The sequence below is a fragment of the Anolis carolinensis genome, unplaced genomic scaffold (assembly GCF_035594765.1).
Source record: "Anolis carolinensis isolate JA03-04 unplaced genomic scaffold, rAnoCar3.1.pri scaffold_9, whole genome shotgun sequence".
In the NCBI taxonomy this organism is placed as follows: Eukaryota; Metazoa; Chordata; class Lepidosauria; order Squamata; family Dactyloidae; genus Anolis; species Anolis carolinensis.
The window spans coordinates 21,990,570-22,010,610 of record NW_026943820.1 but is presented as its reverse complement, the minus strand read 5'-3'; the positions used below and the strand labels follow the sequence as shown (position 1 = coordinate 22,010,610).

General features: G+C 37.5%; 2 protein-coding genes and 1 long non-coding RNA gene across 3 annotated transcripts; 1 reads left to right on the top strand and 2 right to left on the bottom strand.

Moving 5' to 3' along the window:
- Positions 1–2,719: 2,719 nt before the first annotated feature.
- LOC134293619 (uncharacterized) lies at positions 2,720–5,101 on the bottom strand. The gene is made up of 2 exons (XM_062961728.1): positions 3,578–5,101; positions 2,720–3,493 (listed from the first exon to the last, which is right to left on the bottom strand). The coding sequence occupies exon 1, from the start codon at positions 4,954–4,956 to the stop codon at positions 3,679–3,681; it is 1,278 nt and encodes a 425-aa protein (XP_062817798.1). The 5' UTR covers positions 4,957–5,101; the 3' UTR covers positions 2,720–3,493; positions 3,578–3,678.
- A 140-nt stretch (positions 5,102–5,241) lies between these two features.
- Positions 5,242–8,579, top strand: LOC134293618 (uncharacterized). The gene is made up of 2 exons (XM_062961727.1): positions 5,242–7,499; positions 7,584–8,579. Exon 1 carries the CDS (start codon positions 5,353–5,355, stop codon positions 7,372–7,374), a length of 2,022 nt encoding a protein of 673 aa, XP_062817797.1. The 5' UTR covers positions 5,242–5,352; the 3' UTR covers positions 7,375–7,499; positions 7,584–8,579.
- Positions 8,580–10,061: 1,482 nt separating this feature from the next.
- Positions 10,062–19,530, bottom strand: LOC134293640 (uncharacterized). The gene is made up of 3 exons (XR_010000585.1): positions 14,970–19,530; positions 13,911–14,006; positions 10,062–12,459 (listed from the first exon to the last, which is right to left on the bottom strand). It is a non-coding gene; the product is annotated as an uncharacterized LOC134293640 (long non-coding RNA).
- Positions 19,531–20,041: the final 511 nt, after the last annotated feature.

The following is a 20,041-nucleotide window of genomic DNA, read 5'->3' as shown; positions in this document are numbered from 1 at the left end:
CCAGGCGAGCAGCGCCAAGCCGCGACTCCCGAGTAGACCTTGCCTTGTTACAGCAACTTCCTTGTTCCTGAATCGAGACTGACTTCACTTTGTTTACCTTGCTTCTTTGACTTTGCTACAGGACTTTTCAAGTGGATTTACAGTGCTTTGTTTCCACTATTGGTTCATGGACAGATTTTGATTTCTAAAGGAAGCTATCGAGCTTCACTGTGGATTACAAACTGGACATTGAAAAACTCTTTCTGAATTGCAATAGACTATATATTATGGACTATTTCTTACTCTGACTTACCACCTTAAATGCGTATATATATATATATATATTCTGCTTCAATAAACGGATTGTGTGTTATATTGGCTCCGGTCTGGTTTTCGGGTGCTCGCGCTGCCTTGGGGTGCAACAGTTGTGAGCTGTAAATAGCCTTCTCCTATAATGCAATTGTAGTAAATTAACCTAAAATAACCTCAAACAGGTCTTGTGATGAATGACATTATTATTTTAAGCTTGTCCCATAGAAAATCTAATAAAATCATTGATGAAATCAGTGTATCAAATGTAAATGATGAACCAAAAGGAGGAAATCCAAAGAAGTACTTGGACAGAAAAATACCCTGGAGGTAAACAGCAAAAAGGAAAGTATAATTAAAAGAACTGGATGTTCCTGTATAACTAGAGGCAATAAAGGAAAAATAGTGGGCAACAAAGCAGTAAAGAGAGAAATTAAAGTAAAATCCTTCAAGAGATATTTGATGTTCCTCTGTCCCTGAGGACTTAATCTACAATGTGTCTCTAAGTCACCTTAGCTGTGTAGAAAATCTACTTGGCTAGAGACCAGAAAATATAATGAGTGGAGTAGAACTACTAGTCACTAGTCAGGAATAAAATTCTATGTAGAGAGAAAGGAGATTTTCTTGGATACAGAGTCAGGTAAATTGTCACTATTTACATGTTTTAGTCTCTAGAAGTTAGGGAGCCAGGATTATTGTCAGATACAGAAACATGTTCTATTTTAACCCAGAAATCAAGACAAATAACCATATATACTCATGTATAAGTCAAGAGCAGATTTGGAGCTCAAATCATGGATTTTGATGTGACGCATGGATAAATTGAGGGTATTTTCACAGAAGGAGAAAGTAGCATCAGGAGGGCAGCCATTCTTGGCTGCCACCACCATTTTCCCAATTTAGGATTCAAAAAATCAAGAAGTGGGGTTACAGTGGGAACTGTATAGGTGTCAGTAATTATTTTCAATTTTCCAGAAACCAACTAAACTCTAATCTGGCCTAGGTTTTTGAGGTCATTTTTAAAACTAAAGTTTATAGATTTATACCTGAGTAATTGAGGCATGTGCAATCGATAAAAAGAATGTTTCAAAAGTAATTAAAAACAGGGGGTGCCAGCATTTTGTTTCCAAAGTGTTTCTAAAGTATAATTAGTAAAAGAATTTGTTATTATAACAAGACTAATGAACTTTTGATACTTTTTTTGTTAAGTAATTGAGAAAGTGGGGAAACTTCAGAGGCTAATTTCTCCCTCGTTTTTAGAGCTATTGTAAAGAAACTTGATACAGAAGTAGAACACATATTCCACTGTTAGCCCACCAAATTTTAGAATGTTACACTCATCAACTAATTTGGGGGGAATTTTTGATTTTTTTTTTACAAATAATGTTTTTTTAAAAAAACTACAAGAGCATTCTACTTGAATTTTATATACATTGCACAAGATAATCAAGGCTGCTGCTCAGTCGTTTAGTCGTTTCCGACTCTTCTTGACCTCATGGACCAGTCCATGCCAGAGCTCCCTGTCGGCCGTCACCACCCCCAGTTCCTTCAAGGTCGAGCCAGTCACTTCAAGGATACCATCCATCCATCTCGCCCTTGGTCGGCCTCTCTTCCTTTTTCCTTCCAATTTCCCCAGCATCGTGATCTTTTCCAAGCTTTCCTGTCTCCTAATGATGTGGCCAAAATACTTCAGCTTTGCCTCTAATATCCTTCCGTCCAGTGAGCAGCCATTGGGCATTATTTCCTCAAAAGTTTTAGAAAAGTTCACACATATACAGATTTTTGGGGATTTTTTAAAAAAAATTTTAGACATAAACATTGAATCCTCAAAAAGCCACAACAGAAATCCCCTTGAATGTTTGAATGACTGTATAACACATAATTAACCACAGAACTACAACTTAGTACAGATTATACTATCACTTACTTACTTTAGTCCTCTTTGCATATTCAATAATTTTATTTATTATTAGTAGACTGAATCTAAATGGCTGCCTGCTGCAGTCCTCATTGGGCTTTCTGATGCTGAGTGCTGCATTTTGGGAAATGTAGTTTAGGGCAGGGCCTTTTGAATTCTCTGCCACAGGGGACCTCACCTCCCCAAAATACATTTGGGAATGCTTTTTTTCTCAGTCTCCCACCCAGCTCAGCTACCCAGCTGCCATTCCTTATAGTGACTGGCAAACAGCCAGGGTCTCAATTTAAACATTAGTAATGACCTCTTTGGCCCTGCCAACGTTCTGGCTCTACCAAAGTTGTTTAATGCTTATACTGAAAATTAAACAGACTTTGGGAGGCTTCTGAATGTTACAGACTGGTGAATGTTTCAATTCTAAAATCCCCCATGCCCATTCCTACATGTTTCGAATATTGATTCGTATGCACAAATGTAATGAATTCGATACAACTTAAGAGTATATACAATAACCAACTGTTTGTTTAGTTTCATATTCCATTCAATTTGATGTAAAGAATTAAGTCATTAAGTTAATGGATAAATGGTAAGGCTCTGATTTTGTGTGCATCTGGAGTAATAGATGTGAAGAGGTCCTTACAAGGAGTTAGGAAGGAACTTTGGCCTGTTATTTATGAAGAGTTGGATCCAGATATGCCCTTCTGGTTGGGATAGGGAATGCAATTCAGCTGATTCTTCTGCCAAAGAAAAGGGTAATTTCAGCTAGTTTCCTATATAGGCTTCTTCTTCCATACTTTTTTCAGAAAGACTAGGGTTTAGAAAACTTATTTTGTATCTAGATGGTGATAAAATGAGCCAATTTACTATACAAAGTCCCAGAATACTTGTAAAGTATCTATACACACAAACGATTGTCTATGTACAAAGAAAATGTGTCCAAATGACATATATTGTTACAGTTCCCCGTACAAAGCTCAATTTGGCCGTACCCAACAAAATGAAAAGGAGCAACAGCTCTAACACAAAAGTTGTTCAAGTCTGGTATTGGGTCCAATATATATAGGCTTCAGGGATACGGTCAATGAAAATATCTTCCAAACAGATGGTTGGTCGTGTTGCTGTATACTGGATTGAAGAAAATAATGATGGAGCACCGCTCTCAAAAAAGTCTTCAAAAGTAAAGTCCAAATAAAGTCCCAAGTCTACAGGGGTCCCGGGTATTTTTGACCCTGTTTCAGGGAAAAACCCCTTCTTCAGGAGTTGTTAAACTCAGCAACAATGAATTTCTATCTAAAACAAAACATAGAGTAACAAGTATTTTACCAGCAGTATTAACAGAAGTAAAGGTAACCTATATAACAGTATTATACTTACATAGTGCTAAATGCTTTCACTGAGTGACTCTGCTTGTGGTGATTTCAACTGCGAGTAATTCTGGAGGTTCATTCAAAGGTTTTTAAAGAGTACTTGAAGGTTTAAAGGAAACAGCTAAAATTAAGTGATTCATTAAGTCCCTGAGGGGAAAAGGTTTTAAACTTAAAGATCCAGTACATTTCCCTTTGGGATAATAGTTTTTCCAAGTCCATGCAAGGTTTTTGAGAGATGCATTCCAGAGCACAAAATTTAAATGAGGTAGATGAATGTTTGTATTGGGTGAAGTGTGAATATAAAAGAGATTCTGTAGATAAATTTTTGATTCTGGATTTATGTTCAGAGATTCTGATTCTCAAGGATCTGGTTGTTTTTCCGATATACCAGAGATCACAGTCACATGTCAAGAGGTAGATTACATTGCTGCTATTACAAGTAGAAAAATGTTTTAGTGTGGTGCCCACTTTGTTCCTATGATTATATATCTCCTTAGTCTTCCAAGATTGAGGACAACACTTACAGTGACCACAAGGATAATGGCCTCTCAGGGTGCTCTTCGGTGTACTAATGGGAGTGATTAAATCTGTATGGATTAAATATTCTCTAATATTTTTAGTACGCCTGTTTCCAAAAATAGGTAATTTATCACAACCTGAAATATCTTGAAGAAGATGCCAGTGCTTTTTTATAATTTGGATTATGTGTTTGGAGTAATGCGATAATTCTTGTGTCCAGATAATTTGATTTTTAGTTGGTTTAGCAGATTCTTTCAGTAGGGTGGTTCTATCAGTTTTTTCAGCTTTAATTAATGCCTTTTTGATGACACGTTTAGGATAGCCTCTACTTCTAAACTCCTGGCTTAAGGTCAGGCTTTCATGAATGAAGTGTTCATTAGAGCTTGAGTTACGCTTTAGTCTAAGTAGTTGTGAAAATGGAAGATTGGTCTTTAAACCAAAGTGGTGGAAGCTGTTATAATGAAGAAAAGAATTTTTATCTGATGGTTTTCTGAAGTTCTTGACCAACAGTTTGTTATGATATTTATACACAGTAACATCTAAAAAATTGATATGTGACAGGTTGAGATGACTGGTAAACTTAATAGACGTATGTATAGTGTTAATCCAATTCGAGAATCCTACTGCGGCCTCAGTTGTTTTAAATACTATGAATATATCATCAATAAATCGGCCATAGTATATTATATTAGCATAGTACATATTTAAAGATGGATTAAGCAATATAGTGTTTTCTAAATGTGCCATGAATAGATTGGCAATCGATGGGGCTAACGGACTTCCCATAGCGACACCGAAGGTCTGAAAGTAAAATTGGTTTTGAAAACGGAAATAATTTTTCTCCAGTACTATATCTAACAGGTCCATCAAGAAATGTGTAGGTGGTTGCAATTTTGTTCTCCTACGAAGGATATTCTCTATGATGGTACGAGCCTCATCTAGTGGAATGTTAGTATAGAGTGAGGTGACATCAATCGTAACTAAAATGCTGTCCTCCTCAATTTTGAGATTTTCTACGATATTAATGAAGTGCTTTGTGTCTTTAATGTAGGAATCACAGAGAGGGACAAATGGTTGGCAAAAGGAGTCTAGATATTTAGCAACTGGTTCCAATACAGAAGATGAACCAGAAATAATTAGTTATCTGATGTAGAAAGGTCAGTAGTAAACAAAGGTCTATCATTTGTTCCCACCCCTAAATTTAATGCATTTCGAGCACGAATAGATTTATTCAAGCTATTTAGAACCATCCGCTTAAGAGACATGTTTAAAGACAGCATATCCAACACAACCACAGATCCTTTCAAACCCAAAAGTACCTTCTGCCCTTCCACAGATAACATTTACATTAAATGCTTTGAAAAAGCTGTAGAGAGGGACTTTAACAAGCTAACTACTCGTAGACAACCATACCACTCAAATTTATCAGAATTAGAAAGAACCACTCTGGTCAAATTGAGCAACCTCAAAGAGGTAGTCTGGAAACCAGCAGATAAAGGGGGAGCTATAGTATTACTTAACAAAAGAGATTATATTAAGGAAGTCAACCTCCAGTTATCAAATAGTAAATTCTACCAACCTATTGCAACAGACCCCACTAAACACATTCAGTCCCTTATTAGGGTGGTGTGTCAAGAGGGATTATCCATGGGATTTATTTCTTCTTCTACATTTAAATACTTACAAAATGACTTCCCTAGGATACCTATCTTTTATATTCTTCCTAAGATTCATAAAGGCATCACTCCACCCCCAGGTCGACCTATTATTTCTGGTTCATCTTCTGTATTGGAACCAGTTGCTAAATATCTAGACTCCTTTTGCCAACCATTTGTCCCTCTCTGTGATTCCTACATTAAAGACACAAAGCACTTCATTAATATCGTAGAAAATCTCAAAATTGAGGACAGCATTTTAGTTACGATTGATGTCACCTCACTCTATACTAACATTCCACTAGATGAGGCTCGTACCATCATAGAGAATATCCTTCGTAGGAGAACAAAATTGCAACCACCTACACATTTCTTGATGGACCTGTTAGATATAGTACTGGAGAAAAATTATTTCCGTTTTCAAAACCAATTTTACTTTCAGACCTTCGGTGTCGCTATGGGAAGTCCGTTAGCCCCATCGATTGCCAATCTATTCATGGCACATTTAGAAAACACTATATTGCTTAATCCATCTTTAAATATGTACTATGCTAATATAATATACTATGGCCGATTTATTGATGATATATTCATAGTATTTAAAACAACTGAGGCCGCAGTAGGATTCTCGAATTGGATTAACACTATACATACGTCTATTAAGTTTACCAGTCATCTCAACCTGTCACATATCAATTTTTTAGATGTTACTGTGTATAAATATCATAACAAACTGTTGGTCAAGAACTTCAGAAAACCATCAGATAAAAATTCTTTTCTTCATTATAACAGCTTCCACCACTTTGGTTTAAAGACCAATCTTCCATTTTCACAACTACTTAGACTAAAGCGTAACTCAAGCTCTAATGAACACTTCATTCATGAAAGCCTGACCTTAAGCCAGGAGTTTAGAAGTAGAGGCTATCCTAAACATGTCATCAAAAAGGCATTAATTAAAGCTGAAAAAACTGATAGAACCACCCTACTGAAAGAATCTGCTAAACCAACTAAAAATCAAATTATCTGGACACAAGAATTATCGCATTACTCCAAACACATAATCCAAATTATAAAAAAGCACTGGCATCTTCTTCAAGATATTTCAGGTTGTGATAAATTACCTATTTTTGGAAACAGGCGTACTAAAAATATTAGAGAATATTTAATCCATACAGATTTAATCACTCCCATTAGTACACCGAAGAGCACCCTGAGAGGCCATTATCCTTGTGGTCACTGTAAGTGTTGTCCTCAATCTTGGAAGACTAAGGAGATATATAATCATAGGAACAAAGTGGGCACCACACTAAAACATTTTTCTACTTGTAATAGCAGCAATGTAATCTACCTCTTGACATGTGACTGTGATCTCTGGTATATCGGAAAAACAACCAGATCCTTGAGAATCAGAATCTCTGAACATAAATCCAGAATCAAAAATTTATCTACAGAATCTCTTTTATATTCACACTTCACCCAATACAAACATTCATCTACCTCATTTAAATTTTGTGCTCTGGAATGCATCTCTCAAAAACCTTGCATGGACTTGGAAAAACTATTATCCCAAAGGGAAATGTACTGGATCTTTAAGTTTAAAACCTTTTCCCCTCAGGGACTTAATGAATAACTTAATTTTAGCTGTTTCCTTTAAACCTTCAAGTACTCTTTAAAAACCTTTGAATGAACCTCCAGAATTACTCGCAGTTGAAATCACCACAAGCAGAGTCACTCAGTGAAAGCATTTAGCACTATGTAAGTATAATACTGTTATATAGGTTACCTTTACTTCTGTTAATACTGCTGGTAAAATACTTGTTACTCTATGTTTTGTTTTAGATAGAAATTCATTGTTGCTGAGTTTAACAACTCCTGAAGAAGGGGTTTTTCCCTGAAACAGGGTCAAAAATACCCGGGACCCCTGTAGACTTGGGACTTTATTTGGACTTTACTTTTGAAGACTTTTTTGAGAGCGGTGCTCCATCATTATTTTCTTCAATCCAGTATACAGCAACACGACCAACCATCTGTTTGGAAGATATTTTCATTGACTGTATCCCTGAAGCCTATATATATTGGACCCAATACCAGACTTGAACAACTTTTGTGTTAGAGCTGTTGCTCCTTTTCATTTTGTTGGGTACGGCCAAATTGAGCTTTGTACGGGGAACTGTAACAATATATGTCATTTGGACACATTTTCTTTGTACATAGACAATCGTTTGTGTGTATAGATAAAATGAGCCACACATACTTGTCTTATACTTGTTTTTTTTTCCAAATGTTAATGTGCTAGTAAGTTAGGTTAAATTTATCATCTGTTGGACAGTAAATCATGTCAGTCGTTGAAGAGAAAATCAAATCGGTCTTGATTTTTTCTTCTTTCTTTTTAAAGCAATTTGGTATTGAAACTATATTCTTGTCGAAAAAGATGTGAATGAGCAAATGAATTACAGAATTAGAAGCATAACAACTTGAAATAACTTTTAAAGATCTCATTGAAGTATTAGTTTCCATAGTCTCCTTTGTTTATGCCTTCCCCAGCACTTTAATGGGATAATGGTTTTGTATTGTCCTCTCCCCGACTGTATCTGATACTACTAGCACTTTTATGGCCCAGTTCTTTTTAGGAGCCAACCCAGGATTTTATCAAGCATGTTTGTTTTATGTGATCTTATTTGTTTTATTACTTGCTTTATTGTTGATTGATTTGTTTTATTGTTGTGTTTTATATTGTCTGTTTTGCCTGGGCTTGGCCCCATGTAAGCCTCCCCGAGTTCCCTTGGGGAGATGGGGCGGGGTATAAAAATAAAATTATTGTTATTATTATTATTATTATTATTATTATTATTATTATTATTATTATTATTATTAGAATCATAGAATCATAGAATAGTAGAGTTGGAAGAGACCTCAAGGGCCATCTAGTCCAACCCCCCGCTAAGAAGCAGGAAATCGCATTCAAAGCACCCCCGACAGATGGCCATCCAGCCTCTGCTTAAAAGCCTCCAAGGAAGGAGCCTCCACCACGGCCCGGGGGAGAGAGTTCCACTGCCGAACAGCCCTCACAGTGAGGAAGTTCTTCCTGATGTTCAGGTGGAATCTCCTTTCCTGTAGTTTGAAGCCATTGTTCCGTGTCCTAGTCTGCAGGGCAGCAGAAAACAAGCTTGCTCCCTCCTCCCTATGACTTCCCCTCACATATTTGTACATGGCTATCATGTCTCCTCTCAGCCTTCTCTTCTGCAGGCTAAACATGCCCAGCTCTTTAAGCCTCTCCTCATAGGGCTTGTTCTCCAGACCCTTAATCATTTTAGTTGCCCTCCTCTGGACGCTTTCCAGCTTGTCAGCATCTCCCTTCATCTGCGGTGCCCAAAACTGGACACAGTATTCCAGGTGTGGTCTGACCAAGGCAGAATAGAGGGGGAGCATGACTTCCCTGGATCTAGACGTTATTCCCCTATTGATGCAGGCCAAAATCCCATTGGCTTTTTTAGCTGCCGCATCACATTGTAGGCTCATGTTTAACTTGTTGTCCACGAGGACTCCAAGATCTTTTTCGCACACACTGCTGTCAAGCCAGGCGTCCCCCATTCTGTATCTTTGATTTCCATTTTTTCTGCCGAAGTGAAGTATCTTGCATTTGTCCCTGTTGAACTTCATTTTGTTAGTTTGTTAGTTTCGGCCCATCTCTCTAGTCTGTCAAGATCGTTTTGAATTCTGCTCCTGTCTTCTGGAGTGTTAGCTATCCCTCCGAGTTTGGTGTCATTATTACTATTAATCACCTATGTTATCATACAGGATTTCAAGGTAATTTAGCATAATGCAATTAAATTCCACCAATATTTAAAAGAAGGATAGTACAAGCAACAGGCAAGTTATGCTGTGGTACGAGTGGTATGATACTCCAGCTTAGTTGATATATTTTAGACAACTTCCTCTCTGTCTTTCGGGAAAACCTGTTGCACAACCTAAGTGCCATAATGAAGACTTTCTATTATTCAAATGGCTAGTGGCAAACTGAAATAATCAATAAGAATAATAATACTGTCTAGTATAAAGATTTCTAACTGGAGATAGACCTTTGCTGTATTCAAGAAAAGAAAGTGGGGGGGGGGAAAGGGGGAGGAAAGAGATTTAAAAGAGGTAAATATGAAACAACATACAGCTTGACAATTTGCCTTATAGCCTCAGGCTGTATGGAGTCTTTTAACCTTCCTTAGTGAATTCTCTTAACCTTTGTTATCAAGTGAATTCCACCTTTATGAAATATTAAGTGGCATTCTATATTATAGCTACAGAGTGTTGCCCATTGATTGCCAGAAATAGAATGAATGACATTAGAACCATTGCATGAAGATCCAATACTTCATTACACTATGCAGCTGAGGTGTCTAAAGTTTATTCATGCTAGACTAGCCAAGAGGTTACTTTCATTAAATGAAGTAGAGGATGAAAAAAAAAACTTTTTTAAACAGCAGGAGACTTTAATACTCAGGAATGACATCCCTTTTGATAAAGAATGTAATCTCCACTACTCAGGATAGAGAAATTTGAAACCAACTAAAGGATTGTAACCAACAAAAAGTTTGAAACCAACTAAGACCTTTTAGAATATCTCTAGTCTCTCACACAAACTTTCTCTCTCAGTCACTGACACACACATACACATACATACATAGAATCATAGAATAATAGAATTGGAAGATACCACATCGGCCATCTAGTCCAACCCCCTGCCATGCAGGAAGAGCACAAACAAAATACCCCTAACAGATGGCCATCCAGACTCTGTTCAAAAGTTTCCAAGGAAGAAGTTTCCATCACACTTGGAGGCAGAGAATTCCACTATTGAACAGCTTGTATGGTCAAGATGTTCTTTCTAATGTTCAAGTGGCATCTCCTTTCCTGTAATTTGAACCCATTGTTCTGAATCTAGTTTCAAGGGCAGTAGAAAACAAATTTGCTCCCTCTATGACACCGTTTCACATATTTATACATGGCTATGACGTCTCCCCTCAACCTTCTTTTCTGCAGACTAAACATACCCAGTTCTTTAAGACATTCCTCATAGGGCATGGTCTCCAGACATTTGATCATTTTAGTGGCCCTTCTCCGGACATCTTCCAGCTTATCAATATCTCTTGTCAATTGTAATGTCCAAAACTGGACACAGTATTCCAGGAGAGTTCTAACCAAAGCAGAATACAAAGGCGCCATGACTTCCCTCAAGCTAGACACTATACTCCTTTTGATGCAACCCAAAATCCCATTGGCTATTTTAGCCTCTGTTGACACTGTTGACTCATGTTCAACTTGTTGTCCATGAAGACTCCAAGGTTTTTTTCACATGGACTGTTGTTGAGCCAGGCATAACCCATCCTGAACCCCTGAATTTCATTTTTCTGCCTTAGTATCGTACATTTATCCTTGTTGAAATTCATTTTGTTAGTTTTGTTAGTTTTGGCCCAATTCTCTAATCTGCCAAGGTCATTTTGAATTCTAATCCTGTCCTCTGGAGCATTAGCTAGTTTTTTGTTGCCTGTCAGCATTGTAGCTGCAGCCATGGAGCTCCAGATTACTCTTGGGTATCTCTGAGTGCTTTTGCTGCTGTCATACCCCAGCCACCTTTGGCTTCTGAACCTGATCCAGAAATGAACTTTGACCAAGATGAAGCTTATTCTGACCATTTGCCGAGTTCTCCGAGCTCCTTTCACTTACAGCTGCCGGCTGTTGATAATTCAGATGCCTCCTTAATTGGGAGAGATACTGGAGATGCTACTCCCGTGGCTGAACCAGATGTCCAGAGTTCCCCAGAGACCATGCCCTTCAACCGAAAGGAGATTTTGCATCGCCAGAGATCGGACAAACAAGGTCTTAGAAGGAATAACCGCTTGGCATTTCGAGGGGATTGTGGATAAGAAGATTCCTTTGGGAACCTTTGGGGAGTTTGGTCTCCCTTCGTTGGGATCTGATCTTCGTTCCATAAAAGTGCCTTGAACTGCAGGCAATTTGCGGTGTCAACGTAGTGTTTTCCTGAGAACACTTCACCGACTCCAGTTCCCTGATTTCATCAAGTCAAGCCTCCTGTTTCTGGTGGCCAAGCTGAGCCGTGACTCCCAATTTAATCTCTCCTTATTATCCAACATATTCACTTATCCAACATTCTGCCGGCCCGTTTATTTGGATAAGTGAGACTCTACTGTATATGCAAATACAGATATTCTAAAATAAAATAAAAATGCAAAATTCGGCACACTTCTGGTCCCAAGCATTTTAGATAAGGGATATTCAGACTGTAGTTTAACACTTTCTCCATCAACTGTTACCGGTCTTTACAATGTCTCTGACTAGAGTTTTGTTGGAATAACATGAATAAATAAATTGAAGCTTTCCTACACAGGATAAATATCCTGCAGAATTTGGCCAGTAGGATGAAATGGATGAGGATTTTGCTTGGTTCCTTTTTTGATAACAATTTACCTAAATTCATATACTATCTAGAATGGGATTACATTTGTTTGAATAAGTGAAACTGAAAGATTCACCCATGCCTACCACAAAGCCTGCTGATGCAGGCAGGAGAGCACCACAGGGCATTTTACTACTGATTCCATCAACTTTGGAAGTGCCTGCGTATTTGTGATGAACTCTTCCAATTCTCCCTCCAGTAGTCATACACTACACTGACGTGATTCATGAAGGCAGCAGTCTGTAGCTGGAACACAAAAGAAATAAATGAATGAGTTTTTATAGAGTGCAAAGCATATACCCAAATATATGATTCTGTTTTTTCTCAGCTCTCATTGTTTCCTCAGAGCAGGTACCTCTTTGTTGTCAAGCAAATATACAAAATTTGTATGTGTCCAGTGGAGAAAATAAAAACAACTGCCAACAATCAGAATAGGGAGGGGCCATAGACATTTCCTACCCTTAGGTTCTATCCACTGATGCAAAAAAAAAATTCATCTGTTTGATATTTAAGTACCATATATACTCGAGTATAAGCCAACCTGAATATAAGACGAGGCACCTAATTTTGCCACAAAAAAATTGGGAAAACATTGACTCCAATATAAGCCGAGGGTGGTGTAACACTCCTAAGCGGTGCGAACACTGAGAACCAACACAGAAGCCAATAACAATATAATATCTTTATTAAAGCAATTAAAGTTCCAAATGAAAATAAGCAGTAAGGTAGAAGTAGCAATTGACCTTCCAGGAAAGATCAATTTTAGTCCAATAATATAAAGTCTTATGTCCGGTATTAGAGTTCAAGAATCCAAATCCGAAACACACTCAAACTCCATCTGAGTTTTGAGTGGGGAAAAGAGCAAGGAGCAAGAAGAGTCCTTTAGAGAAATGTTCCAAACAGGGATTCAAGGCAAGGCAAACTGGAAGTTCAGGAGTTGAAACGCAGTTCCAACATGGCAAGAAGGTAAACCCACACCCAGTCTACTCCAGAGTAAGCACACCGTCAGGCCTCTTGGAAAATCAGGAACAAGAGACCACGATGCTTCTTCGTCAAAAGTTAAGTTGACACCGCACAGAAGATTCTCAGCGCACAACTTTTAATGAAGTTCATAGCTCCACCAAAACAGGTGTTAAACTCCCCAAAACTTCCCATGAGAACTAGCCCCTGCTCGTTGCTGACCTAGCAACCCGAAAGATAGTTTCATCTATCAAGTACCACTTATAAAAGTGGGGAGGCAAGTTTAACTAATTTATGACCTGGAATGAGGAAGTGCCGTCAGAGTGGATGATGAAGCAGCTGCTCCCCCCTGTGGCCAGAATCGAACATCCCCTCAGGAGAAGGTTAAATTGCCTCTGCGTCGGCTGTCTCGGTCTCTGTTTGATGTGTTTATGGGCATTGAATGTTTGCCCTATGTGTGTATAATGTGATCCGCCCTGAGTCCCCTTTGGGGTGAGAAGGGTGGAATATAAATACTGTAAATAAATAAATAAATAAATAAATAAATAAAAAAGGGTCAGACCCTGGGATATAAGGACAGTGTAGAAGGGGCCATAGATCTAAAGTAATAAATCATTCTTCTATTCCTTTCCCTTTGTCCTTTTGGTCTTATGAAATTCCCTTATCCTGCTTTTTGTCCATTTCTTCTCTTGGAATTCAGCTGACACTGCTAGACTCATATTTTGTACTTAACTCACCTTGACTTTCTCCCTTTTGATGTAGTTTCTTTTCCTTTCTTCTTCTATGGCTTTCTTTGGCTCCTCACTAGCCTTCTTTTTTAAGAGACTGTAAGCCTGAAGGAAAAATGTCATCCATTTTTATTTTTGTCTAGCATTTATTTTCTTTAAGTCATAGGTAAATGATATAATTGGATGTTGTTTGGCAGGCTCAATCTTATAAGTGCCATTGTTCACTAGTTTTTGGCACTGTTGATATATGTGCCTTGCCTTTCTTTCTCTCCTCTAGGATATTGTTTTATATAGAGCTCTTTTACTTCTTTTTCAACTTGAGTACTCTTTCCACTTATAACATCAAAAAGCTCTGAGACTGTACTTGTACAACTTGGTTCAGCATGAAAGCATGACAATAAGTCCCCTCTGGGACTTTTCACTCAGCCTCCTTTGCTTCGGCGGTTCAGTAGACATGTATGATATTCACCCATCAAACAAAAGCTGGATGGAATGCTGCATTTCTCTTCTCTTAGACTACATTTTTGCTGGCTTGTTTTTCACACTCCATCAAGAATTTTTCTTCAGAAAAGAGATGGCATGTTAGCTATCACAAGCAACCTTTGGAGCCTTTTGTTGTAATTAGTAATTTAGTAGTCTGGCAATAAAAGCAATGGGAACTTGTCACTGAGAGATGTTTAAGGAACACGATTGATTTTTAGAAGCCTTACCATCAATTGGTAGGGACAGATGAGTGAACTCATCCTTTCATTTCAGCATGGGCTTTTTAGAAAATTCTTGGGGAAAAGCACATTCACAATTTCCCCACAAGTTTTTTAAATGTCAGAAGACCTAATTAATTTGCAAATCCTTTACCACCTTCTATTCTGCCAATATCCTTATTTTTAAAAGACAGGGATTTAGGTAAAGTCTCACCAAAGCCCCATAGGATAAATACATCATTTCTCTTGATTTGTACACACTAGGCATGTGCAAAAAATTGGAAGAAAATTGGAAGTTTTGTAGGTCGGAAGCCATATTCGAAGCATTTGTATGGCCTGCACCAAATATTTTAGAACCAAAACTTACCCTTACTTTTCATTTTAGTTTTGTAAATCTTGGAAGGCTCCCAAAGACAGCTTCATATTCAATACAAGGCAAGGAAGCAAAGCCGAAGGCTCCTTTGCCATTCATCTGTGAAATTAATGCAGTATCGGCATTAGTAGCGGGCAAAAGAGAGCAGTGAATTTTCAACAGCATGGAAATCCGGGAAATGTAGTTTGGGAAGGGAGGAACCCTATTCTAGGGCATTCGAAAAACCCTGCCCTAAACTACATTTCCCAGACTGCATCAGCATCAGAAAGCACCAATCAGAAAAGAAGAGAGAGGTCTGTCTCTTCCTAACAGCAGCCAGGATTTGCAAAAATGAGGACTGACTGATACATCTCTCTCTAATAAGTAAACCAATTTGGTTTCTGATCCTGTCGTTTGGAGTATTCGCCTTCATTCCCAATTTGGTGTCATCTGCATCTAAGTTCAAAGAAAAGAAAAAGAAAGAAAGTAAAACAACCAAGGTTTTAAAGCAGAACAAGTAGAAATACAGGGACTAGAATAATACATTGAGCATAAGAGGCACCAATATCATACATTAAGCTGAACAGGCTAATTAAAACCCAGGGGAAAATGTGCTGAAGAAATAAAGAAACCTTAATCATTGTGTTCTCATCCCTTCACTATTCAAGCCAGATGCCCCTTTATTTCTTGCTTCGATCTACAAATCCTATAGACTTAAGTTATCAGCAAATTGCTGAATTACTAGAGATGTCTCATCCAAATCTAATTGTAAAAGGGAAAAAAATAGAGACAAATTAAATTCTAACCATTTTCCCCCTTTCTCAGCACTGCTTCATTCAGACCATTTTGTCCTTGGTTGTTGCACTGCAATTTAGACATCACATTGGATCATGTCAAAACTATAGTACAAGAAGGAAGAGCTTTTGTTTTCTTTAAAAAAACAAGACTGCATGAAAGGAGGAGAAGAGATTTCATATATATATATATATATATATATATATATATATATATATATCTCAGAGCCAGCCCTAGGTATTTTTCAAGTGTAGGCGAACAGAATTTTGCCCCCCCCCCCAACAAATCACTGAAAAATAAAAGTGTTGGATAATAAGGAGGGATTAAGGAAAAGCCTATTAAACATCAAATTACATTAAGATTTTGCAAATCAAGCACCAAACCATCATGTTTTACAACAAATCAACAGAAAAAGGAGTCTCGACTGCGTCCCTGTATGTTTTGCGACCGCTTAATTTGCCTCATTGTTGGACCGGCTCTGATATATATATATATATATATATATATGATAATTATGAGGTCACTTTAGAAAAGAAGCAAACATCCCTCCATTCTCATATGAACAATAAAGACAAGAATTTTATTGCTGACATTCTTATAAAAATCGTTCAAGTAATGACTTTGATCTTAGATGCCTCAAATACTGGAGACGATTTAAAATAAATATGCCTTCAAATTCTTACATGACAAAAAGATGCTTCTGTAAATGCTAGGCACTGGCTTAAAAATGAAGTGTAAAGCTGCTTTGATTCCTACGGACCTTTATGGCTAAACAAAAATGACACCAAAGCCTTCCAAAGCGTACAATGCATGAGTAAGGAGCATTGTGGCAGCTAACTCTTCCCTTACTTACCATGCATTTGTTAGAACATTTTACAGAGTCATTGAGCTTATTACTGTATACATGAAGAGGTCTTAGTGTGTGCACAATCCCTTGTATGAGAGCTAGGTACAGGCAATGAAGTGTGTAGGTCAGCTAAAAGTTTGACCCATGGAAGCATTGATTATGTATTCAGTGAACATCTTTGACTCCATTCAGGTAGCACAGATAAGATCTGAACCTAGAGATGTTACATTATCTCTGTTAAAATTTCATCACATTCCTTCACATCCAACCTTCCTTTTCCCCTTGACTTTGTCACATATTTGTAAGACTTCTTTTTTCCCTTCTTTTCACAAGGGCTTTTCTGTCTTTTACCTCTGCACTCACCTCTTTTGTCTTTTGTTAAAGTCCAAAAAACATTTTGAAATGTCTCCATCTTGTATACTCAACTCTAGTGTGTGTGTATATATGTGTGTGTGTGTCAATTTTTTGTGCATTTTAGTTCTCTGAAATATAATCTAAGCATCATAATTTTGTGGATTTCAAAAGCATTGGGCAGTTTCTCAATGAGCCCTGCAAGATGCGAAAAATAAACACTTCAAATCCCTTAATAATGTAAATTCGTGAACAGTGTGAGGAAGGACCATCCTCTTGTTAGCTATGTTATCTCATAGACTTTCAAGCCACCTTCTGAGCTATTCCACATAAGCATTTCCATAGAATGAAAATACAATACAGTAAAACTCTGGTTAACCGAGCCCCGGTTAACCGACCCACTGCATTATCCGAGGGGCCGCTGGGGGTGCCCCTCCCCCTCCCTCCGGTTACAGCTGCCAGCTGTTAATAGTTCAGATGCTTCCTTAATTGGGAGAGATACGGAAGATGTTACTCCCGTGGCTGAACCAGATGTCCAGAGTTCCCCAGAGAATGTGCCCTTCAACCGATAGGAGTTTTTGTATCGCCAGAGATCAGAAAAACAAGGGCCTAGAAGAAGTAACCGCTTGGCATCTCGAGGGGATTGTGGATAAGAAGATTCCCTTGGGAACCTTTGGGGAGTTTGGTTTCCCTTCATTGGGATCTGATTTTCGTTCCATAAAAGTGTCTTGCACTGCAAACACTTTGCGGTGTCAAAGTAGCGATTTCCTGAGAACACTTCACCGACTCCAGTTCCCTGATTTCATCAAGCCAAGCCTCCTGTTCCTGGCGGCCAAGCCAAGCTGCGACTCCTGATTTAAACCGGAGTAAATTCACTGCCTTGTCTTGTTCCTGATTCAAGTTTGATCTTCGCTTTGTCTCGTTCCTGCTTTGATATCCATGATCTCCTAGGGACTTGGGACCTTGTTATTCAGCCTTGTTTCCTTGTTGTTCCCCGCTCAAACTTTCCAACAGTTTGAGTGTGTTTCGGTTTTTGGACTTTGGACAATAATATTGGACATTTTCCTTCATCTTTTTGGACTTATTCATACCTTTTCACAAAGGACTATTTCCCTCTCATCCATTCCGCTTATGCATTCCTGAATTTATATTTGCTTTAATAAAGATATTAAATGTTTATTGGTCTCGGTCTAGTTTCCAGTGCTCACGCTACCTTGGGGTGCAACACTATGGCAGAATGTTTAAAAACTGAAATATACACGAGATATATATTATTGATTATTGATATTATTTAAAAAAGGGATTTAGACCTGCCAAGGCATTTCTCATCCTTGGTTTAAGTCTAACTAGTAAATGAACAACGTTGTTCTCAAGGCCATTCTAGGATTAAAATGAAGACATGGCTATGTACTCAAGCGTTCGAGGAGTAACATCTGAGGTCGATATGACGTGAATCAAGGTGCACACAAAGGTGTTAGTGGATTAATTAACTATACATGCATTTTAAATTTTATAATTCATGGTTTTATAGAGTCTAATAAGAATTTTAATTGATGTGGTATTGTTTTATTGTTTATTAATATGTCACTGTTTTATTAAATGAATTTTGGGCAATGTAATTTGCCAACTATTGTAAGCCGCCTTGAGTCCCTCCGGGTGAGAAGGACGGGGTAAAAATGATGTAAATAAATAAAATAAAATAAATAGGATTAGCCATCTACCTTTAAAAGAAGAACAAAGAAATATTGCATAGGGCAGGTACAGAAAAAAATTGAAGTATAAAGTGAACTGGTCAATGTTATATTCTGTACAGAATAAGCTGTGTCTTGAAGAGTGATTGTTTTGCAATAAAGACAGGATTTGTTTGCTGTACAGAAATTGCTGCCTTCTGTGCAACTTTCGCGCAAAATAAGCTCTGAATTGCAAATAGCCAGCAAAAACTGTGTTATGTTCTAGGTATTTCTTGTAATAGAACAAACATTTCTCAAGTTATTCACTGCTCCCTTCAAGAAGAAACATAATAATGATTATACTCTTTTTCAATATTCATTTCTTCTACCCCATTCTGAGTATTCCAGACAGTTGTCCAAAAACTACCCAGTTTTAGGTTCAGATCTAATCCATAGTAGTTATTTCTATGTCCCTGGAATCACAAAAATCATAAACCGACACATAAGATAAGTGTGCTTAAGGCTTATTGATTTTAGTTTGACTGTATTGTAATGAATAAGAAACATGTAAGGTTATTTTAGTGTGACTGATTTTAGGAAAAATGGACTAGTTCAAATATTTATACTGTTTCCCCAATCTAATTGATGGTATCTTAATCACCTTGACTAATAGGTACTTAGAAGACTGAAAAGTGAAAAAAAGATCTTGTAAAAACCAATCCTTCTCTGTTTCAGATTAGGCTCCGTTCAGCCATTTTCTCCTCTTCTTCCATTATTTTCTAGTGTGTATGTGTGAATTACTGCAACCTGCCTACTGTAATTTCCAACTCCTGGACTTAAAAAAATTGTTACAGAATTTCTAATTACTAGTTTAGGATCCACCTTCCTAAATTTAGTGTAAATACAAGGTTGTCCTATTACTATAGACTCACTAGTAATACAAGATAGAATAAATATACAAACTGACTATTATTTATAATTCAAGAACGTGGGAAACAAACACATTAGGGCTGTTTTACAAAGAAGTAACAAACATTATGTTCATGTTTGAACGTTTTCCAAAGTAACTCATGCGTTCTTCCATAAACTGTGTGGTCAAAACTTTAAATAAATCCAGTATTGTTCTATGCAAGTTCAAACTGTGATAAAAAGTCTTAGAAGTACGTGATCAGAAAAACAACAAGGGTTCCCGAGCACTTATAATAGTTGTTTCAGGAGAAGTATCCCTTCTTCAGGTTTCTTTCAAAGATTTCTTCATGTGTTTGAAATAGTATCTTCTGAAGCTTTATAAACTAAATTTAAAAAGACCACATAATAGATATGCTATACCGGCACCCAGTAACAATAAACAATTCATAATAATCTTTTTGCAAACAATTAAACAAGCTAAAATACTTACTTTCACTTGAGGAGTTTATGGCTCT